The sequence below is a fragment of the Neovison vison genome, chromosome 13 (assembly GCF_020171115.1).
Source record: "Neovison vison isolate M4711 chromosome 13, ASM_NN_V1, whole genome shotgun sequence".
NCBI classification, from domain to species: Eukaryota; Metazoa; Chordata; class Mammalia; order Carnivora; family Mustelidae; genus Neogale; species Neogale vison.
Window position 1 is genome coordinate 3,971,420 of NC_058103.1, and position 23,777 is coordinate 3,995,196.

Consider the following 23,777-nt stretch of genomic DNA (forward strand, 5'->3'; position numbering starts at 1 on the left):
ATCAATTCTGTGGTAAAAACTTGGTGGGGCAAAAACCAGTTGCTTGTGCAAAAGTCGAGAAGCACATTTATTGCAGACATTCCCACATACAAGGTTAGCGAGACCGGCCCCGCCCCCCGCGCGGACCCCACGTTCCCAGCTCATAAAAACATTCAGTAACGCCCTGGAGGTTTTCATGTTACTCTCTTTAGTACCTGGGGGTTTGCTTTGGCTAGATTTTCTATTTTAACCCACGCTTCTTCTCGTTCCTTCATTTTTAGCTTCTCTCTGAAAAACAGCAAAACGTCACTGGTATTAGAGACGGGGTCACAGGCAAGCAACGGCGAGAGGCGACGCTGGCGTGGCCAGCTGCGGTCACCCACTCTCCTGTCACTGCTGGTCTCACTCCCCGAGCCTCACCACGGGGAGCACCGCGGGACGGGATGCGGCACACGCGATGCGGGAAACCAGCCAGACTCGGCGGCGGAGGCTGAGCGAGTGAGGAGGCCGCAGGGAGAACACGCTGGAGACCGCGGGCCCCGAGGACACGCGTACGAGCCCCGCAGGCCTGCACCGTCCTGCTCTCGCTGCCTCCTCGGGGAGTCTAGAGAACCCTGAAGATAAGCTTATGGGGCCGTGGAAAGTGAGACCATTCCACGGCGTACGGGAACCGAGGCCAAGGACTGACGTCCCGACAAGGACGGGTTTAAAAGGAACCGTCTTCGGACCCAGTTCTCGTCCGCTCCCACCGCCAGAGGCCCACGGCCTTCTGTCAATCCCTTCACCTTGACCCAGCATTTCTTCTTCTTCTTCTTTTTAATCTGGAGAATGTGCTGCGTGACCTTTAAGATCCTTTTCAGAAAGCTGAGAGACTCACCCCGTGCGAGGCGGAAGGCACGGGTGAACCCCGTGCTCGGCTCCGAGGGCCACAAAGCTGGAGGCCGGGAGGCTCGGAGGCTCCATGTGCATGAGCCCCTGCCTCCCTCCGGCCCTGCAGACCACACCTCGCACAGTGGGTCCCCCTCATGTGTGTATCCCTGTCTCTCCACACCACGTTTTTGTCATAGGCACTGCTGTGCTGTCAGAACCTGTGAGAAGGCCCCATGGACGGGACAGCATGGACGTACCGTCTGTGAAGTGTGCGCGGGACCACTGGTTACGTGTATCCCGAAGCCTGAATTATAGTCATGCAAAGTGTATCTTCCTGAGCCAGCTTCAAGGGACAAGCAAACAAGAGAACCTGCCCAGAGGGGCGCCTGGGTGGCTCAGTGGGTTAAGCCGCTGCCTTCAGCTCAGGTCATGATCTCGGGGTCCTGGGATCGAGTCCCGCATTGCGCTCCCTACTTGGCGGGGAGCCTGCTTCCTCCTCTCTCTCTCTGCCTGCCTCTCTGCCTACTTGTGATCTCTGTCTGTCAAATAAATGAATAAAATCTTAAAAAAAATTAAAAAAAAAAAAAAAAAAAAGAGAACCTGCCCAGAGCCCAGACCTGACGGGGATGGCCTCCTCCGAGCGAGAGCTGGGCGCGGGTTTCGTGAACGATGCAGGCCAGGCTTCAGACGAGGCCTGTGCCACATGGGCCCGCAAAACCGTGTCGGGATGAACATGCTTGCTCAGTCACGTAGACCTCAGGGGACAGAACTCAAACCTCGGCCTTCTAGACCTGAAAAGCTCCGACGCCCCCAGCCTCTCCGTGCTCCTCGGCAAAGCTAAAGTCCGTGCTGCACGCACGTGTTTCAGAAGTGATTAACTGTTGCCGTAACAGGGAGCACAGAGATGTTCTCCGTCAACCAGTGAACGTAACAAGTGTTTGCATTTCTGTTTCGAGGGTGACAGAGCAAGTTTGCTTTAAAGCAAGGAGCGTTTTAGGACCCACCCACCTAAGAGCTTTATTCAGGCCCGAGGAAGAGAAAACCCTTGAAAGAGTAGCTTTTGAAAGGAGCAACTTACTTCAGTTTCTCTGCTTTGAACTGCTGGGTACAGTCGTCAAACAGTTTCTGGTTCATCTCCATGAAGAGTTTCAGCGCGTTGTAGATCAAGCCGTGTATTGTCCTGTAAGCAGACCCTGGTGGTCAGGCTCTGAACCCTCCAATTTTCTACCCACCTCCCTGCCCTCCTCGGCCACAGCCCTTTGCCCCCTGACCCTGCAGCTGCTGCAGAGGCCCTGTCACACGCCCCTGGGTTCTCTAACCAAAGCCCCGTCACTCTTCCAAGCAGCCCGCGGAGCGCTCCGGACTGGCCCTGGGGCCCCTCGCTTTCTGTCCTGGCTGACAGCAGCCACCTTCCGTGGAAACGGAATAAAAAACACTGACACTTGAAGAAACAGAACGTGTAGGGGAAAATAACAAACATTTCAGCATCAAGGACATGTCAGTTTCCTTTTCATCTTAATTGAGGGTAGAAAACTTTTTAGAAAACTTTTTTAATAATGCCAAAACGGGGCTTTGGATAAATAAACAAAATAAAATGACCACAGAATGGCTTCACGAAGCTCAGCTTCCTGGCTCTGATGTCGAGGAGGAGGAGGAGGCACAGCTGCTCTGTGATTCAGTGGAGCCTGGAGAGGACACCAGTCCCACCTGCCCTCAGCGGATGGCCAAACGGGTAATGAGACGGGCAGCAGGGCCGCGCTGTGGAGCCCGTGGAGCCCAGGAGGCCCACGGCCTTGTGAGCAGCCACAGAAAACCCTCCTTCTGCCCGCGACCACCCTCCTTGCTGCCAGGCCTGCTGCTGTTTCTGCTGCTATAGGTTCACGGGAACTTCGTAGCTCACTTCATAACAAAACCCCACTTGTATCTGGAAACATTTAAATAACACTGCTCTCTGTGTAGCAGGCAGCAGTCACCGCTGCCTCTCGCAATTGTACTAAATGCACACGGGGACGGTGGCTGAGCTCCAAGGCCTTTGTTCCCACCTGCTGAGCGTAATAAAAAATGAATGTGGCAGAGAAAAGGCTGCCGAAAGTCGATACAATGACGAGGTCTGCGGGGCCGTGCCAGGAGTGCCCCAGCGACCCCCAGAGCCTTGCGCTGATGCCTCTTAGGGGCCCGGGACTTTCGGTACGTTGACTTCACCTGCATTCACCTTCACAACAAGCTGAAGGTCTCTGCAAAGTGCTTACATGTGTTTCCTTTTTAAACTGGTATTTCGGACTTGGATTTCAATCCTAATTGAAGTTTCAGCGACATATGGGGAACTTTAAATGCCCCAGTGGACAGCCAGCTTTTTCCTGTTTTTCCTTTTAATTTTTAAAAAGATTTTATTTATTTATTAGAGAGAGAGAGCGCACACAAGCGGGGGAACGGCAGGCGGAGGGAGAGAGAGAAGCGGATTCCCCACCAAGCAGGGAGCCCGGTGCGGACCTCAATCCCAGGACCCCGGGACCATGACCTGAGCCGAGGGCAGACGCTTCGCGCCCCCTTCTTACTTGTTCCAGTGGGTCTTGGAGTTGCGGTACAAGGAGGGAAACATGATGGGCAGGATCTTTGCCGCGTTGTCGCTGATCAGGCTCATGATGTACTCATTGTTCCAGTAATACAGCGCTCGCTCTGCCACCTGCAAGACGGAGGGCACAACTGTGGTGACCGGGACGAGAAACACTCATTCGGCAGGACCCGCGCCACGACTGCGTGGACAGGTGATGAATCACCCATCAGCCTTCAGCGCCACAGACTCGGCACACTCGAGACCATCACCCAAGAGATCGCTGCAAAGGGCAGACGGTTTCCTGCCCGCCAAGGACACAATCACTCACTCCTCCACTCCTTCAAGGAACATCTAGGCTGCGCCCCGGGCTCTACACGGAGGACATGGGCCAAATGCTCCCCTTCCACCCGCCTTCTGCCCGCTCCCCTCCGCCACGGGTCCGGGAAGAGCCAAGGCGTCAGAGTGGACAAGGTGAAGCGGGACTCCCGCCCTCGCAGAGCTTACGTTCCAGCAGGGCAGACAGAGGAAGGGAGAATTAGTTCTCCCGAGGTGACAGGCCCTGGGGCGGACAGCAGCACGGAGCGTCAGGAGGGCTGCCTCGCTCAGGGTGAGCCTCCGACACGTTCCAGCACGTGCAAGGGAGGCCGACAGGCTGAACAAAGGTCCTGGGGACGACCTCAGAACGAGGCCACAACGGCTGAGTGAGGAACCCACGAGGGGAGAGCGGCAGGTGACTGAGGCCCCCTCAAACAGGAGCTGGGGGGTGAGGGGGACAAAAGTCGGAAGGTGTATGTGTCAGAAACAAGTGCTTGTCGACGGGGAGTCTCAGGGCCGAACAGTTTGTCCCCAAGTGTCCGTCGCTCGGCTGTGGGGAGCGAGGTGTGATGCCATTGGGGCACAGGGAACGGAAAGACAAAGACGGCTTTCCTGAGGAGCCTTTCCTAATTACTCTTAGCGAGAAGCAGGGGTTCAGTGACGCGGCCGAGACGCTCAAGTGTGTTTTACAGAGCCCGCGTCTTAGCATCCTACTTCGAAGTACGACTACACCGGCCATCTCCCTTCGCCCATGTGACAAGCACGGTCCGGCCGCGACGCACCGAAGCCGGTCACCTCTGCCGACGTGGACTCCCATCGGGGCCGCTCTCGGCTCGCCCTCCGTACCTGGAAGTGGGGGCTGGACACGCATTTGGCCAGCTGCCGGAAGAGCGGCTCCATGATCTTCACAAACTCCGACGGCTCGATCACGTCTAAGATCTCCTCTAATTCATTCAAGAACATGACTTCTTTTGGACTGTGAGTCTTTGGCCAGTATTTGAGAAGCGCCATCACCACCTGCCGGAGAAAAAACACACGGTGTGACACCCGCCGCCTGCGCTCCGTGGACGCGACCCCCCGAGCAGAGCCACAGAACCAGGCGACGCTTTCTTCTGTGGAGACGGATCAGCCGCACCGTAAGTCAGCACGTGGGCTTTCTATAATCCGAGAACCGGATGGCATCTGATTTACTTCAGAATGGCCACTTTAACACGTGACCCGCTCCCTCTGCTTAACCCCACTGCAGTCTGTCCCTTCAGAAAAAAAAAAAAAGAAGAGAAAAAATGAGCAGTCAGGAGGGTTTAGAGAGGAAAAGAACGAAGGAGAAACACGGGAAGTAGGAATCTGTGTATCCGTTTCTATGCAGGAGCGGTCAGCGGGGAGGCTGCTGGCCACGCGTACGCAAAATCTGTTTCTTCCTCAAACTGGCCGTTCCTTGGTATTTCTGCTCACTGTGTGCACACACGGTGTTTCCGACTGTGCTAAGAGGAGTCAGAACAGGACATGTGGAATAAGCTGATCCTGGTGAAGCTCAGGCTGTGTGGGGCCGCAGGGGGGTCTGAGGTCCCACTGCCCTCTGCACGTGACCTGTGACCCTGGGCTGGTGACCACCTCGGGGGCTGGGAGGACCTTGCACTGAGGCGTGCTGGCCCATGGGGAGCACGGCAGCGTGGCCTCAGCTGGGATCCGGCCCGACAGCATCTGTGCCGCTGGCCCCAGAGAGGCATGTTCAGCCGGCGGCGGCGACAACTCCCTCACCTACGGGGACCGGACCTTACCTTCCTTGCTCGGGGCGGCAGGGAGGAGTTTCTGTGGGGCAACCTTTCTCTGTCTCTCCCCTACAGTCCCCAAATTTCCTGTTACAACCATAGCAGTAAAGAGCGTCCACCCAGAGTGTCAGATTCAAGTCGGTGAGGGTGAGTGACATTTCTAGAGTGTGGCTGTCTTCATTCTGAAAGAGCAGAAGGGCCCAAAACACGACCGCAGCCCATCACCACGACGTCAGGAACCAGTGTCCCAGCCCCTCACGGGCGTCAGGACTGCCACGAAAATCACGGCCAGTGCCAGCTCCTTCCGGCCGGCGGGTGGGGGTTCTCCGCCGGCCCGTCCTCCGCAACCCTGCAGACAGCGCCTGAGGCCGGGCAGGCCGGCGGTGACATCCTGACTGTGGCTAAAACCCGACGGGCCTCTCAACAGCTGCCATTCCGAACAACTCGGCTTAACGCTTTTGGCCTTCAGGCTCCAAGATGGTCTTTGATGATGTTACACTTTATGAAACTCCAACATTTATAAAAAAGACTGTGCGCCTCGTTTTGGAGCCTGATGTAAAGCTTTATAACACGATCGTCTCTGAAGGGATTTCCTTAAAAAATCTAGTGTTTAATGATTTTGGTCCTACTTTTTGCTCAAAACCGTTGGACATTTAGTGACCAGCTACTATTCCCCAGTGTGGGGACCACAGTTAAGATTATGGCAGATGTCGGGGTGTCTGGGTGGCTCAGTCGGTTGAGCAGCTTCCTTTGGCTCGGGTTGGGATCCTAGGGTCCTGGGATTGAGCCCCGCATCGGGCTCCCTGCTCAGCGGAGAGCCCGCTTCTCCCTCTCCCTCTGCCTGCTGCTCTGCCTACTTGTGGTCTCTCTCCATCTTTCTAATAAATAATACCTTTAAAAAGTCATTAAAGAAAAAGATTATGGCAGATGTCAGTCAGTTTCCAAACCCACTCTTCCTTGTCATTTGTCAAATGGTACTTTGTTAGGAAAAACACACTAGTGTGTGAGCCGCAGAACACAATGGCATTAGGAATTCAATGTCTCTAGAAGAGGTTTTATTTCTGGAATTGGAACCCCACGCTGGACCAACTTATCACACCATCTGCAGTGACCTATGCTCGATACCATGGTTTCAGAAGGCAGCAGCACTTTGCAAAAGAGGGATCTGCCTGGTGAAGCTCATCGAGGCAAAAGCTGTCTGCTGCTGGGCGCAGGTCATGCACTGAGCTCTCCTTTGGAGACTCGACGGGGTGCTGCTCTCTGGACGGGGCTGGGAGGGCAGGCAAGCCCCTCCCCGACACACCGGGAAAAAGAGGGTTCCCACCAGATCCTGTAGCAGAAGTCAATTATCCCGAAGAAACAGGCGGACGACAACATAACGTGATCTTACTTCCACCTGTGATCTGATGAGCTTGTATTGTTCGTACAACAGTAGCGTATGTGTTCAAGAAAGTTTCTGAGCGCTACACACAGTTCACAAATAAAATATTAATTGCAGACCTTGAATGGGAGTGATGCAGGTCTTTTAAATGGATCGTACTTTAAACATTCTTGACCTTGGCCATACTGGCTTCAGGAGAGCCTTGGGTACGGACCCTGAGACCCCCCCCGGTGGGTGCCGTGTCCTCCTCAGCGCTGCCAAGTGGACGCGCACCTTCACAACACTTTATCCTGTTCATCTTCTTGTCGATGACTTTCAATGCTGAAGGAAGACGGAGCAGCCTCTGTATTTCATAACATGGGAACTTCAAAGACAGGAGTTCCCCGAGGTGAGGGTCTGTATGGTTTTGATGTGCGGAAAACAAAATCTGCTTTCTGTGGTCCACGGAGCACTGGTATGCGGTCTGTGCTGCAGGAGATCCGGGAATGGAGCGAATCTGGGTGGCAGTCCCAGGACCGGCTGTGCGGGGGCTTCTCCACGCCCGTGCCAACTCAGAGCTTACAGTCTAAGACGAAAGGACCCAGCGGAGGCCGGCGGCCGCCTCTCTCCTTCCCTCAGACAACTACGGCCAGGACCTCCCGCCAACTGCTGTCAGCTTTTGCACTCGTCTCTGGGGAAGGAGAATAGGGGCGTGCTGGGCAGGATTAGGACTCGGGCTGTGACAGACCTGGCCGGGGACCGGGGCACTACGGTGGGGGCCTGGCCTGTGGCAAAACGCGGCGCAGCATCTGGTAGATTCTTCAGTCCCTGGAGCGTGTGAGAGATACACACAGAGAAAAATCAGGAAAGTGCATGCTTTTTCTTTCCCTTATTTCTGAGGTAGAAAAGGCAGGGCATGTGCCAGACTCTGTTTCCACACGTGACATCGGTACGTGTCATCGGTAACGGTTCCAACCCGTCGGTGGGAGCCACTGTGCAACACAGACACAGGCCCTGAGGACGTGGCCCCACTGGAGAAGAGACCTGATCACTGGGGCCACCTCAGCTGTCCTTCCCCACCGAGACACGTCTTCCGTTTAGTCAAGGGGGATAAAAATAACCCGACCCTGAAAGGGAGAAAACACTCTGGGTTTGACACTGAAGTCTGGTAAGTTTGGTGCCTCTCTGTGGGGGCTTCCAGAATCTCGGAGGAGGCAGAGGTGTGCGGGGACCCCAGGTTGTGGTTGAGGGCTCTTCCGGAGTTGCCGGGTGACTCCAGGAGTCAGTGCACGGGGTTCAGAAGAAAGCAGAGATCGGGAGCCAGTGTGGCCCAGAAACAGAGAAACTGCATTTCTTGCATGTTTCTACTGTAACACTCACAACCTCACGGGACCACTGTGGAGCGGCCACGGGGATAGAGAGCGCTGGAATGACATCTGCCTTTCCTACCCCAACGGTCAGCTTCAGAAAGAGGACTCAAACGCTGCAGCTGACACTCCGCACTTCTCACTTCGTTACTCAATGGTAAGAAACTGCCTGGCGGATAAACATGGGCAGTGGGTCTGAAGGGGTTGGTCCGACCAGGTGACCGACCAGTGCATGAAGAGATGCCCAACTTCTTCAGCCGGGAGGGACATGCCAATCAAAGAGCCCCCGAGAGACGCCACCACACGCTCACTAGATGGCCAGGATGAAAACAGGGATGATCCCCGAGTGCTGGCGAGGACGTGGAGGGCGCGGAGCCCGTGCAGCTGCTGGGGAGGTCGGGCAGTCGGGTAGCTCCTCCCAGAGCTAAGCACAGGAACACTAGCTGACCCAGCACTGCCCCTCGAGCTGTACAACCGACAGGGCCGAGAGCGGGGACCTGCACAGACCCCTGGCACCCACGCTCACAGTGACCTCAGCGTCCACCGGCAGGGGAGCGGATGAACAGAATTCAAGGGAGTCCATCCAGCCGCACCTGGGGATCGAGCTCGGACACAGGCAAGGCGGGTCTGAACCCTGATGACATCCTGCACAAGTCCACCCCCGCGCCCAAACAGGCCAACTCGTAGACACAGAAACTCGCTCACGTATGATCATCACGGCGGTAAAGGACCCTGCAGTCCAAGTGAGAGGTGAGAGGCCACCAGGGGTGGGCAGAGGGGAAGCAGGAGTCGGCGTTTGGGGAGATCAGAGCTTCTGTCTGGGACGAGAACCAAGTTCTGGGAATCGTGGTGACAGCTGGGCAGCAGGGCGATGTAATTAATGCCCCACGCATGTACAGTGAAAAATGGCACATTACATTATATGCTACACGCACTTTATCACAGTTACAGAACATTAATAATGTAATATACCAAGGAGCCACTGAATTGTACATTTCAAATGGGTGAGACGTACGGTATATGGATTATAGCTCAATAAAGCTACCAAAAAAGCGTATTCAAAGGCTTACACCAGCCCCCCATACCTTCCACTTGGCTAATCTAAGATATGACAGCCTTTGTTTTTAGACAAGATAACAGGCCGAGAAATCTGGAAAACGACACGCTCAACAGAGGCCACTGGGCACGTGTGGTGACCACAGAGCAGCTACCCTCGGACCCGGGAGGAAGACTGCTGCTCAGGGGTGCGCGATCCACACGCCAGTGCCTCCCGTTCGGAGGACCGTGGTCCAGGTCAGGGAAGAGGCAATCTGCTCACGTACGATCATCACCGCGGCAAAGGACCCTGCAGTCCAAGTCGCCACACTCTGAACACACACGACGCGTGGGGGGAAGCCGTGTGTTTGTCAGCGGGACCGCAGGGTTGACGTGCTCTGAGCAGCTACCTGGCCAGTGGGGCCACGGTGATAGGACATCTGGGGACGCCCACAGGCCACATCACAGGTGCACCGGTGCCCGGACCAAGGTCCCAGCCAGAGCACATACTTACTGGTTCAGTGAGGGTGCTGTCCTTTTCTAAAAACTGCACGACACAGTACGCCAGCTGCGAAGTACAGGAGAGAGGGCGTTAGCATTTCCCTCCACAGCGGCAACGCTGCCCCCCTCCCCCCGGGGTGGGCAGACACTGTGCTCTGAGGGGGACGCTCAGGGACAAGACACAGCAGAAAGCTAAAAAAATCAGGAAACAGTTTTTCAGACGAATATAAAATATCGACAAGTCAGCCTTGGTTTGACGGGGATTTTCCTCACCCTCCTCTTAGAAATTGTAATTAAAAAGACAAGTAATCTAACAGCTGGAAAAAGACAAATTAAAATCTGGTTGCACCTTAAACCACTGAACTATTAATCTCTTCTGTAGAACAATTAACAGGGTAACAGCCGGCTGGAAGTACAGCCACCATCATCCATTAACAGCAGAAGGCGGGAAAAAACCCACCACAAAGGAAGATACTTCCCAGGAAGCTGACATGCTAAGATTCCCGTGAAGAATACACTTCCTGGGGCGCCTGGGTGGCTCCGTGGGTTAAAGCCTCTGCCTCTGGGTCAGGTCATGATCCCAGGGTCCTGGGATTGAGCCCTGCGCCGGGCTCTCTGTTCAGCAGGAAGCCTGCTTCCCCCTCTCTCTCTGCCTGCCTCTCTGCCCACTTGTGTTCTCTCTCTCTCTCTCTTAATCTCTCTGTCAAATAAATAAATAAATAAAATCTTAAAAAAAAAAAAAAAGACACTTCCTGTGACTGAGCCTGTGCCGACACACTGTGCCCCCCAGCGTGAGGGCCTGCAGGGCGGGGGAGCCCGCTGGCTGCCAGGCTTGTCCCTGACCCTCTGCACCTGTCCGTGCAGGGCTCATGAGGGCGAGAGTGAAGGTCGAACCACGTCTCGTGGGTAAGCGCAGCCGCCCAGCCCGGTAGGAACCACTTAGGGACCAGGTGTTCAGGGTAACAGTCATCAGATTTCTGCAAACTACAGAAAACCCACAGCTTTGTCGCTGGCCACAGAGGCTTCTTCTTGAAGGAGCCAGATTTAAAATCTGACAGAAAACTTCCTCTGAGAAGTGCCCTTGACTCCTGTCATTGAGTGAGTCACCCCCTTCTCTGTGCTTAGAACGAATTCTGAAATTCTCCATTCCTGAGACGTTTCTGATTTTTTTTTAATGGCTGTTTTTTCTAAGCTTTTATTTTTTTAAAGATTTTATTTATTTATCTGACAGAGCGAGATCACAAGTAGACAGAGAGGCAGGCAGAGAGAGAGAGAGAGGGAAGCAGGCTCCCTGCTGAGCAGATCGAGCAGGACTCGATCCCAGGACCCTAAAATCATGACCTGTGCCGAAGGCAGCGGCTTAAACCACGGAGCCACCCAGGCGCCCCTATTTCTGATTTTCTTAAGAGGGAATCTCTTGACCCTTGAATCCTTTCAATTACCTACATCAGCAGTGGGACATAATAAAGAGGACACTCCCAGTAACAGGCTGGGATTCTGTGTCTCGGGCTCATCAGTGCTCACATGGAGACCCTGTGCTAGCGAGTGTCCCCACCTGCGTGTCACCGCTGGGCACCCCTTACCTGTGGATGGTAGACACTTAGAGATTTCACTTTGTGCAAAGGTAGCAACACCTTCAGTAAGAAAATCTTGTGCTCTTCTTTTAGTGGTAAGGCAAATCCATTAATTATACTGTGAAAACAGAATTTATTCAAAGTTTGAATATTTATGATTTCTAGATTAAAAAAATCTGTTTTTCTTTTCTCATTTTCAGCATAAAAATTGGTAAGCAAAATGTACGTTGTACAAAAGATGATATTAACAGAAATGAAAAAGAAAACTAAATACATTCCAAGAAGCATGGTCATTTTTATCTTTGTTATGTGTAAGATAATTCTAAAATTCTGGATTTTTTCTGGGTTACCTGAAACAGCACGAGTCCCTGGGGGCAAAGCCTCCTTCTTTAGACAGGCCGTGGAGGCCGGGCAGCTCCTGCGGGACCCCCGGTCTGGGTCTGCCCAACCCCGGCACCTTCCCTTTGCCTTCACCCATTTTTAGGGATTGGCAACTCTCTGGAGAAATGTGGGTTCGTTACTCTAATGCTGGCAGGATGGAGTCTGAGTGCGCAAGATGGGAGTTGGCTACAATCAGCCAGGGAGTTGTTCCCTTCTACAAAGAAAGGGGGTCTCACTCCTGCCTCCAAACTGAAGCTTTGTCTCTAACATTAAGTAGCGTACCCACTGGTTTCCAGCTGGGCGACGGGGCTTCCTTTTTCTCTATTTGGTTTTATTATTTGGCAAGCACAGACACGTGTTGGAGCTACGGAGCAGTGACAGCAATTTCTAGACTGTTCTGCACCCTCTAGGGGTCCTGTGTACGTGTGTGCCGCAGGCGGTCTGAAGTGGACATTAGGGATGACCTGCTCATTTGCATCTGGGAGACCCTCAAGGTCAAGCAGCTCTTCTGGATCCCAGCAGCAGGAAGCAGAGTCCTTTCTGTGACACACCGGGCTGTGCAGACACTTAATGCCCTCCTTGCAACATGTTGGAGGTGAGTGGATTTCCCCACGTTACTAAGAAAACAGTGGCCAAGACTAGTTAAGGAAGGTAATACAACTAGTAAGGGGCCTTCAACCGCTCACCATACTCTACTAAGAGAGAGTAACCGGCTGACTGTGCTGAAACAGGTCTAAGTAGACTTCTGCACGGGGACTAAGAGTTTTTTCAGATTATATCTAAAATAGCAAGGACGGTTTTCTCAGCGTTGCTGGAGTGCAGAGAGAGCAGATGATGCCTGTGCTCCCGGAGACAGGCTTCCTGCGTTTCCAAAACTCCGGGGATTGACACAGGGTCCCTCCCTGCAGTGTCCCTCGAAGCTTTAGCTGCTGATGCAGCTGAATCCCTGAGGAATGTGCTGGAGGAGAGCACTTCCAAGCTTATTCAACTGGGGAACCCCGAGGAACTCTGGGAAACAGTGGTTTGGAAGTCTGATATAAAATCTATAGGTCACTGATTTAGCGAGCAAGAACTCCACTTGGCTTAAGATGGTAAAATTTGTAAAATATTACTTTTAAGAACATTTATAAAAAAGTTATAAAACCAAAGCAATTTGAAATATTAGCATTTACTCAACACCGCCCGGGTACAGTGAATGATCCATTCTTCCAGTGTCACACATAAACCTTAAGGTAACCGTCTCTGATGAGGGCTGTAAAACAGCACCTGTGTGCCGAACCAGGCACCCAGGGGGGTTTCTCTTCGGTGGCTCCTAACCCCAGACCTCACCAACCCCTTCCATCAAGAGAGGTCTTAGTTCCTGGGAATGGTTTCAGTCGCCTCACTCTGGGGAGGGCTGCTGGACTCAGTGGGCTGAATCATTCTGGAATCCATGCCACTCGCTGCCAGGAACAGAGACGACTTACCTCCCCAGGATTTCCAGTAACTCTGCTATGCCATTGTGATGCTCTGTTTCATAAATAAACCTAGAAGAAGCAACATGCCACTTAGAATTTGACACTGAAGTAACAACTGAAAAGACTAAAATCCTCTGAATAAGGAAACAAGGTGCTTTGGAGGGAGGGTGGTGTGCAAAGACCTGGAGGGCAGAGCGCATGGGTCTGCTCAAATGTCCCCCCAACATTTTACTTTGGATTTCCAAAGACGGAGAAAGGCTGTAGGGTCTGTACTATGAGCTCCCCTACTTCAGCCGCCCAGAGGTGATGAAGAGCAATTTGCCATATGCCAACCTAACTCGACACCTTCCTCAGTCTTTTTTTTTAAAATATTTTATTTATTTATTTGACAGAGATCACAAGTAGGCAGAGAGGCAGGCAGAGAGAGAGAGAGAGAGAGAGAAGGAAGCAGGCTTCCCGCCGAGCAGAGAGCCCGACATGGAGATTGATCCCAAGACCCTGGGATCAGGACCTGAGCTGAGGGCAGAGGCGTTAACCCACTGAGCCACTCAGGTGCCCCCACCTTCCTCAGTTTTAAAACCTCCAACAGTTGGCTGGGTCCGTGCCAGGACAGAAGTCCCTTCCTGCCCACTTGGGCTGTCTTCCCTGCTTCCTTATAGACACCTCACATGGCCCCTCACGGATTCAAGCACCCCCTCCTGGAACCCCAGTACGAGCAGCCGATCTGCGTCCTGAGAAGCCTCTCGCGCTGTGCCTGCCCAGTGGGATCCCATGGCCCGTGCAGCATCTGTCCCATGCTTAGAACACGCTGACAGGCTGGGAACTATGAGAAAGAACAGGGACACTGAACAGGGCAACAGCTCCCCAGCTCCGGAGGATTTCCTCAAAAGCCAGGAGCCCACTCCTGCCCACACCATGCTCGCCTGGAGTCCACCTCAACCTCAACCAAGGCAAGGCGCCTGCCTGCTGGGAGTGGGGTCTGAAAAAGGATTCTGCCTCTCCGTTGACAAAAACAGTTTAGAGGCAGCTCTATGTCAAAAATAAGAGTTTGTGATGATTTAAAAAAAAAAATAGGACTCTGAAATTTCGTTGTTCTTGTTTGCGATGAATGGACAAGGGACTTCAAGGTAAAGAACGTCAAATATCCACAGCACGTGAAATGTTCCTGAAGGGGGGCTTGACACTGCCACATCCTGGAATGGGCAGAATTCTCAGAAGGTCTGGTACTTGAACCAGGCCATGAAGGAGGGCTGACACACGTCTGGACGGGGTGGAGTGGGAGGGAGAAGGCAGGGCTGGAGCGAAGGTCTGTGAAATGGAGAAGGGAGTGGGCCGTGGGCAGGAGGTGGGCAAGGCAGACACGCAGGGTGGCGCCCCGAGTGCCTCACATGGGTCGGCTACAGCCACTGAACGGAGAACCACAGTGCCACGGAAATGAGTGTGGCCACGGCATGAACGGGTGGTTGGGAGTGACCCAGACAGCACGGAGCACCTGTCTGGTGAGAAGCAGGCGGTATGGTCCTCCGGCAGGGGACACAGCCCTCAACGCCCCACCGGGCTCTGTGCTGCACCTGCCTGGAGACGGGGCGCCGACCCCTGGAGCCCCGTCCTTCATGCTGCGTCTGCGCTCGGACGCGCTCAGATTTATAAAACTCAGCTTGTGCGTTGCTCGTTTTCTGTTTCCACGTGCAGAGTTGGAGCTTTGTACGAAGTACAGCCGTGCCTCCTGACTGTCTGCTTCTCTCGATGACCCGGGGGGCTGCGAAGGCAGCAGGACTGCACGAGGCACCCGCAGACCTCGGGGCTCGGCTTTGGGCCTCTGCTGGGCTCGGGCTCTACACGCTCCAGCTGTCGCATGTGAACAAGGACGGCCTTCTGCTGTTGGACATTTTGTTTCCCTAAATCAGCATCACTATATTCTTCTTGATAAGTTCTTCATTTCTTTTTTTCAACAGAGGCAGTTTTTTTTTTTTTAATTTAAATTCAAGCTAGTTAACATACAGTGTAGCACTGGTTCCAGGGTCAATCCAGTGATTCATCAGTCGCATGTGACACCCAGGGCTCATTCCATCACGTGACCTCCTTAATGCCCGTCACCCAGTTACCCCATCCCCCCACCCCCCTCCCCTCCAGCAGCCCCGTTTGTAAGAGTCTCTTACGGTTTGCCTCCCTCTCTGATTTCAACTTACTTGACTTTCCCTTCACCTATGTTCATCTGTTTTGTTTTTAAATTCCACATTCGAGAGAAATCCTGTGACAACTGTCTTCCTCTTACTTCGCTCAGCATATCACCCTCCAGTTCCATCCATGTCACTGCAAACAGCAAGCTTTCCTTCTTTTTGACCGCTGATACTCCACTGCACGTACACACCGTATCTTCTTCTTCTTCTTCTTTTTTTTTTTTAAAAGATTTTATTATTTATTTGACAGATCACAAGTAGAGAGGTAGGTAGAGAGAGAGGAGGAAGCAGGCTCCCTGCTGAGCAGAGAGCCCGATGCGGGGCTCGATCCCAGGACCCTGGGATCATGACCTGAGCTGAAGGCAGAGGCTTTAGCCCACTGAGCCACCCAGGCGCCCCTCACACCATATCTTCTGGTTCGTCTGTCATGCACATCTGGGCTCTCTCCGCAACTTGGCTACTGTGGACACCGCTGCTCTAAACACTGGGGTGCATGTGCCTCTTTGAATCGGCAAACAAAATTCTTTGTTTCTATTTATTTGACCTGACTTGAAATAGATATAAAAAAGAGAAACCAGATCTCCTTTTAACTTTTCCCGAGAGGGACAAGGAAGGCAGGTGTGGAGCGGGGAGAAAGCCGTAATGAAGACGTCTGCGTGCGGAGTCGGACGGCGTTTCTCACTTTTCCAGCAAAAAACAGTCAGGACTCTCTAGAAACTGAGCCAGAACCTGCTTACTGGAGGCGGTCTCCAGAACGGACACTATCAGTATCTTTCCTCCCCGTGGGATGTGCCCTGAGCCTCACATGAAGAGGCGGAATCTGTCTCCCTCCCTGCGGATCTGTCGTCCTGTGAGTCGCTTGCATCAGCACAGAAGGGAGAAGGGACTCTGCTCCAGTTACCGGCCGAGCCTTGCGGAGGATGGGCGGCTCCCACTTCTTCCTTCCTGGAAGCCACCTGAGGTCCTTCCCGGAGCCATCCTGCACGTGTCGGCCCCCACAGACCGTGGGCAGCGGTGGAACTGCCCACGGAGCCCAGCTCTGATTACAGATCTGCGAGAAAGTCATCGGCTGTTGCTGATTCCAGCCACTGGGCTGTAACAGACCCAGAGCCCTGGGCTGCCCCTGCTCACTCCAGGGTTCCAGCTCACCCTGGCTGGGCCGTCAACAGGCAGATCCCTGTCGCTCCCCCTCTGCTCCCCGCTTGCTCACTCCAGGGTTCCAGCTCGCCCTGGATGGGCCGTCAATGGGCAGATCCCTGCCGCTCCCAGTTCCCACGCGCTCATCAGAAGGAGAAACTATCCAAACGGGCTTGACTTTAACACTTTCAGTGAGATAAACCAAACAGGCTGCAGAGATCTTTTCTTCCAAGCTGGGGTCATGCCACAGACTTCTCTCCCGATCCTTCTCCTTCCTTCCTTCCCGCAGGAGATCGGAGGTGTGGAAGGTGGAGACCAACTACGGAATCCACACAATGTGCCCACTTTTGATGACATCAGTCAGGAACGACAGTGACAGAAAAGATGGCTGAAACTCAAGAGCATCACACGCCAGCCTGGGGCACTCGGTGAGAACGAAATCAAGTGCAGTGACTTCTGAATAATTTAAATGTTTTCGTTATTGTACTGAGATTCTTCATGATTTGTGATTCTGCTCTCTGAACAAACCCACATTTTAATTAAAAAAAGAAAAAACAACCCTCACTTTAGGTAGATCTTTAATTTTGGGCCTAAAAGATCAAAATTTAAACAGTACCCGTTCTTTGCTGTTTAAACGATGTATAAAATGTTTCAATAGAGAAGTACCTTTGCCGTGTAATGACCCTATTCAGAAGGAAGACAACACCCAGGAAACATGATGTCCTTCTCTGATCACAGAGGGACAGGTTCTAGAAGCCCCTGAGGCTGCTGTTCTCCGTGGTGGGCTCCCCATCTGTCTGTGCCCCCTTCTCCCTTGCTGGGTCACTGTGCCTAAGAAGGGATGCGCCTGGCCTCTGTGGCGCTCCTGGCAAGGGCCTGTACATCACCCTCACTGAGGCCCCATGGCCCGACAGTGTGAAACCTGTCCGCTTTATCGCACAGGGGGACCTACACACACGGCTGTCACCGCTGGGCTCTATCACTACCTTGAGACAGCCTGGGGTCAGGGGCCTTCAAGGCAAGCGGACCCGGGAAGCCCAAATTCTCAGAATAAACTGCGTGCAGTGAGCTCTCCAGGGATGGCCAAGATGTATTTAGTCTCTCACGCATCAGCCTTCATCTGGTGCCACCACAGGCGCGAAGCTGTTGCTGGACTCACGTGGTAAAGCAGCCAGAACAATGCCTGCGCCGCGGGGAGACCTGTCTGCCAAGCCAGGGGGCCTTTCTGGCGTGGGGACGCGTCTGCAAGCCTCTGAGGCTGCGGCCAAGGGCGGGCGGAAAGACTGGTCCAGGAGGTGCTTGTGTGGAAGGGGCCTGGAGGTGAGCAGAGACACAAATGAGGGGGCCGGCCAGGCCCAGGACTTAGGCTCATCCAACCAAGTGTGGACAGTCATCCACGTGACTCAGGCGGTGGCAGAACCGTGGGGACAGTGGCAGGTGGGCTGAGGGGTGTTCAGACTTTAAGAGTCAATGAGAAGCTGTGGCCAGGATAGGGAGTAAGAGGGGGCGGAGTTAAGGTGAATACCGCACTTGGAACGTCACGGAACATTCTTTCATGAGCCATGGGGCTGTGCCCTCCTCTGTGTAAACCCAGGCAGGGCAACTTCTGCACCCAGCTCCCCAGACGGACCCGTCTATGCAGTCCCACAGGCCTAGGGATGACTGTACTACCTACATCTGCTGCTTCCAACAGGCCCTCCTCTGCCCCGAGGTAGACAGGGTTTCCAGACCTCCGGTACAGTTCTCTAGCTTGGGGGAGCTGCTAAGGACCCCTGCTTACTCCTCCCTCTCACCCCCTCTCTGAGATGCGTCGGGGGCGGGGGGGATGAAGTAACGCGCAGGGGGAAGGAGTGACAGCTGGCTTTGCATGGGTTCTAGGTGGACCCACCCTGGACAGCTGGGTGAAAACGCAAAGAGAGGAAGACAGTGTGGTGAGATGGGGGGTGGGTGAGGGAGGGGAGCGGGCAGAGAGGGAGGGGCGGGGGGAGGCAGAAGGGGGCCACTGCTGCCCAGCACACCACGGGCAGGCCGCTCCCACTCCCCAGTCACTTGCCAAAGGGAATGATGGGCTTGGGGTGGGGAAGAGCACCGAGTGTGAACACGACCGTCATCACGCAAAAAGGGACACGTCACCCCCACACTGACTTACCTATAAAATATATTATTTATCTGTTTTCTGATGTAAGCTCTTAAGCCTAAGAATTTTCCATAGATTCTGTGAAGGGTAGTTTTAAGAAAATCTCTCTCTCGAGGATCTTCACTGTCGAAGAGCTCTAAAAGCTTCAAGGAGAAAAAGACATTCAGTGCACAGGCAATTCCCGTGCTGTAGTTTAGGGCTTTTGAAGCTTCAGCTAATCAGTACCTTACCTGCAATACAAATTTCTGATCGATATATTTCTTCGCTATATTAGGTTGGAAATCTGGAGACTCTAAAAATCTTAAGAAAAATTCATAAACAAGCTAGGAGGAAAAAAACAACAATGAGTCAAACAACATGGTATTTTATTAGCTGGAGATTAAAGATACACCATGACTTGAATCTCTGTCTGAAGCCTTAATAAAAAGCCACGTACCTACAGAATTAAGTCCAAAAACTATGGGTTCATTTAATTACAACTGAAGACAGGATTGTTTTATTTAGCTCAGAACCACAGACTACAGCCTTAAATAGCATTTAAACAAATGATACCCGCAGTGGGGGTCACTGGCGCTCAGCTGAGGCTGCCGGGAGACCACAGTGCGCAGCAGCTACAGCGGGCTGGGGCCTGCACCCGCCATGGGCATGTGTCCTGGCAGAGCCAGGCAGACAGGAAGCTGGGACGGCTCGGTGAGCGAGTCATGGACGCGGCCACCGAGGGCTGGGACGCTCCTCCCCTTCACAAGTGGGTTGCATGCTGCCCCCAAGACAGCCCCCCTTTGTGATCTGTTCCCCATCTTGCTCGTTCCCAGCTTTCCCCTCTATCTCCCCTCCTGCGAACAACCCAGGCCCCGGTGTGGCGCGTGGCTTGCACACACTCTGCTTGCGCTGGGCTCAGGGTCTTCTCAGGCATCCAGTCTGATCTACAATCAACTTTTTGCCTTACAAATGCGCAAGTTAGCAGGGGAGCTTTGGGGCGCATCATATCTACATCCTGAAAATGGGGTGGGGGGGGTGCATCTAGCTGCAAAAGGCCTTCATCTAATGGCTATCAGGGAGGAGGTCACTTTCATTACCAACATACTGGCAATTATGTATCTTTGTAGCGAGGAGGTCACTTTCATTACCAACATACTGGCAATTATGTATCTTTGTAGCGAGGAGGTCACTTTCATTACCAACATACTGGCAATTATGTATCTTTGTAGTTCGTTTCAAGGGGTCCAAACAAACCAACCATTTGATTCACACTTCCGCTAAAATACCTTTCTTAGATGCACAGGTTTGCAAAGTCAGAGGTCCACTTGCAATAAGCTGGAGTGAGGCCCTAGAAGCCAGCACATTTGCTTTAGAGAAAACCCTGCGAATATACACATTTAATTCGTGCCCCTGTTTCTGGGGCATTCTCAGAGTTCAGTACCTGTAGATGAGGCCAGGCTGCTTCTAATGTGGGCTCGTCTTCCTCGGGGTCAAATTCTGCTCCCGTAGGATTGGAGGAAGGTGGTAATGTTCGAAACATGTTAACTGCAAACTAAAATCCACACATTCTTGAGTCATAACCAGGACATTCAAGGTATTTACAGAAAACATTAAAAAAAATTTATAAGAAACATTAAAAAATATTTACAGAAAACACTTTAATTGTAATGAGAGCTGCTTCCAGCAGTTATCTGGCTCATCCTTATTCTTAAGATTACGGAAGCAGCGAGCATCCCCAGCGAGACCTGGGGTCAGGAGCGCAGCAGGAAACGGCCCATGGCCGGCCGGCCGAGACTCCTGCTCGACTCTGAGCCGCCAGATTCACAGACAACTAGCACCAGCCAGTGCCAGCCGGCAGTGGGGAGCCCTCGGTCTCTTCCGTGTGTCAGTGCCAAGCAAGGAGGCCGGTGTAGTGCTGGGAAGAAAAGAATGAGATCATGGAGGAAACAGCAGAGACCGAAGAACTGACCGCCTGCCCCAGAGGTACCTGCGATTCGCACCGAGAGACCAGACCCACCAACGTGCCTGAGGCTGGACGGTTGCGGTCTTCGTCTATCTGGACTCAGGAAGAAATGACTTAGGAAGAGATTTCCCTGGAGTGTGAGTGACCCCCTCGTACAACTTACTGCCCATTTTTCTTTATATTGTCCTTCACTGCGGATGCCCACCCCGTTATTATTATGGCTCTGTCTACTTCCAACTTCATAAAAGTCAGGGTTTTACAGGTGTTTCTACATAAAATCTAGAATTCTCTAGAGCACAGGTACACTTGAATGCCCGTTAATCTGCAAGTAACGCACAACATGTACTGATAAATTTGTGATAGGTTTAGTTTTTCCGTATCATCAATTTGTAACTACTTCTTTTGTAGGAAGTTTAAATATGGTTAGTTCCCTCTCAGAGGCTCTGAACCACCGCATGTGGGCTGCAGGACAGGGCTCGAGTGACAGGCGCTCACATGACCGCAGCAAGGCCTCTGTCTCCCCACTCCCCAGAGCACACCATCTAAACACCTGGCACACAAGGTGAGACTCAGCTCCCGACACTGTGAAGGGCGGATCTGTGACTGGTCCTGGGCAGACCCGATGCAAGGCTGTCCAGTCTCACGGACACAGAGCGAAAGCTCAAGGCCAACAGCGGTGTTTCTTTTCTCATCTTTACTATTATTGACACTGAACTCCGGGCTCTACCATCGTGTTCTGTGAAGGAACATGCCCCCACTTCAAGCCATCAGCTATGGGAAGCCCTGAGCCCCCAACATTTGTCGTCCGTGCCGTCTGAGAGGAGGAGCGGACGCAAGGCATCGCAGCAACGGGGCCGAGATAACACAGGAATGGAAGGAACAAAAGATGGCTGGAAATCCAGACAAGCAAAAAAAAAAATCCTTTAGTAAAAATAAAATACCCCTAAAACCTAAGCAGAAAGGAAAAAAATGGTCTGGAACCTGTGAACAGTGTCCTGGAGGAGGCCCCCACGTAAAAGGTGACTAATGGACCAAGGCTGTGACAGGTGCTGGCAGGTGCATGGGGCATATCCTGTCACTGGTGCCCGGGGAGGGACTCTCCTGGCACTCTGATCCCCAAGCCCACAGAAGAGAACAAGTAGACAGCAAGAGCTCCCACACCCCGGAAAGGCCGTACTTGCCCGCCTCCCTCTCCGCACCCTCTCCCCCCAGCTTGCTGAGGGGCAGCAGATGAGCTGTGTCACCACGAGCCTTTGCCCCTTCCTTCCTGGGCTAGGAAAGTGTGGAGAGTGGAGTCAGATGTAGTCTGAGGCCCGTATGGGCGTGCGGCATTCATGAGCCAGGTTTCCTTTCTACTCCTTCAAAGGCAGAGACAGCAGGTGCCTTGAAAAGAGTGTCGCAGAGGAGAGCCACATGCCCAGCGCAGGAGGACAGAGCCCACATGGTGTCCCTGGGTGGCGGAGCTGCTCCAGACACACGCTAGGCCCCTCCTGGACACACTCACGTCAGCCTGTGTCAGTCCCACTTAGGAAGGGAGCATACACACCGGGGGGGGGGGGCTGCCCATGAGGACTGAAGGGTGACAGCAGGCGGGGCAGCTGTCCCCAGAGAGACTAACCGGGGACAGGAAAGCGAGATGGGACAGATCACGGCTTACTATTGGACACAAATGGGAGCGGCACACGTGGGGGTTCTGTAGCTATGGTCGACACCTCAATTAGCCTACCTGCAGCTCGAGAGACGACCCCTGAGGACGTGGGTGGGCTGTAGCCACTTAGCTGCCAAGTCTGAAGAACAGAACCATGGTTTTCCCAGAGGAAGACAAAACCCTCCCTGTGGAGGCGGCCTTGGCTCCTGCCCGAAGGCTCCTGGGAAAGGATCTCCCGGGCTGTCTCTGTCTCTCACTGGTTGCTTCTCTGGTCAGACTCTGACCGACACACCTGCTCGGTTAAGATCCCTAGGAAGCTGGTTACCACCTACCAGTGGCAAAGCTAATGACCCCAGTTTCAAGCTGAGGCCCATGCGGGGTGTCCGGTCACCTACAGCCCGGACCCCAGAGGTGGGGTTGGGAATCTGCGGGGCTGGCAGATCACCAGGCTTTTACGGCCCAAATCCTCTTTTCAGTGTCCCAGAAGGCGACCAGCCCAGACCCAGGTTTTCCTGCCCGGGGACTAACTGCCATGAAGTTGCTTCTTCCCCAAGACACAGCCTTCCCACCACGGCCGGCGCAGGAGTTCGAGGCTCGGCCGCAGAAAAGGCTGCGCCCACCGCCAACATGTGGAAGACAAGGACGTCAGGCAGGGGACAGGCCGCCTCAAGTGGTCCTTGTGTCTCAGGGATTCTGAGCACAAACGCTGCGGGGGTCCAGCGAGCCGAGCGCCGGCGGGAGGGCGGCCGAGCTGTCCAGCTACGCGGAGTCCAGCCTGGACACCACGCGGGGGCTGGTGTCCGTCCTCCTTACGCGCGGAAATGGAAGGAATCCGGTTTGTTCTGGGGGCCGGACGGGGACCCGACGGATTCATTTTAACCGCTCAGCTCACACGGAGTGACAGTGTCCCCAGGGCTGTGGTCGCAGCCGGGGTCAGGCCGCAAGGACAGGTCAGGAGGGCCCGAGGCTGGGTGGAGGGGGCAGGCTTCCGGCCATCCTCGACCAGAGCCAGGGACTGTGCCCCGAAAATCCTGCCCACGCTTGGGTTTTCTCACGTGTACACAGGGCACGAGCCTCCTCTCTGCCCTGGGCCCGGGGGGACCGGACCAGGGCGCGCACGCGTGGCGGCCGTGCTCGTGGGCGCGCGCACCTAGGGGACGCACACGCAGGGCACGCGCACGGCGGCCGGTGGGGCGCGCACGGACTCTGCGTATTCGGCAGCACCTGCTTGCCCCGCGGCCTCGACGCCCTGGCTTCCTGGCTTACACCAGCCGCAGAGGCTCCGGCGCACGCGGCTGCCCCTTCCCAGTCAGGTGCGAGCAGCCCTGCGGGACGCCCTGCGCTGCGGCGGCCTCACGAAGCCTTTCTGTGCCGGGGACAGTGGCCAGCGGCGGGCGAGCGCCAGGCCGCGTGTGCGCCGGTGTAAGTGCAGCGCCGCGGACAGAGGGAAGAGCCAGAGACGAGGATGATGTAAGTGCAGCGCGGCGGACGGGGGGTGGGGGGGCCACGACAGCCAGAGACGAGGACCACCCCGGTAAGCCACTTTCCCGGACAATGGGTCGGCGAGGCTG

The 23,777-nt window shown here is 54.0% G+C and overlaps 1 protein-coding gene across 7 annotated transcripts in view; it reads right to left on the reverse strand.

Annotated features, from left to right (window-relative positions):
* Window positions 1–23,777, reverse strand: part of PPP2R5C (protein phosphatase 2 regulatory subunit B'gamma) — a 129,327-nt gene that overhangs the window by 12,264 nt on the left and 93,286 nt on the right. For all 7 annotated transcript variants that reach the window (XM_044230431.1, XM_044230436.1, XM_044230438.1 and 4 more), the window contains 10 exons: window positions 20,037–20,147; window positions 18,847–18,939; window positions 18,629–18,759; window positions 13,172–13,231; window positions 11,334–11,442; window positions 9,764–9,817; window positions 4,565–4,735; window positions 3,405–3,532; window positions 1,928–2,029; window positions 195–267 (listed from right to left, as the gene is read on the reverse strand). In XM_044230431.1, the coding sequence (XP_044086366.1) occupies window positions 195–267; window positions 1,928–2,029; window positions 3,405–3,532; window positions 4,565–4,735; window positions 9,764–9,817; window positions 11,334–11,442; window positions 13,172–13,231; window positions 18,629–18,759; window positions 18,847–18,939; window positions 20,037–20,147 (1,032 nt within the window). The remainder of the gene's footprint in view (window positions 1–194; window positions 268–1,927; window positions 2,030–3,404; window positions 3,533–4,564; window positions 4,736–9,763; window positions 9,818–11,333; window positions 11,443–13,171; window positions 13,232–18,628; window positions 18,760–18,846; window positions 18,940–20,036; window positions 20,148–23,777) is intronic.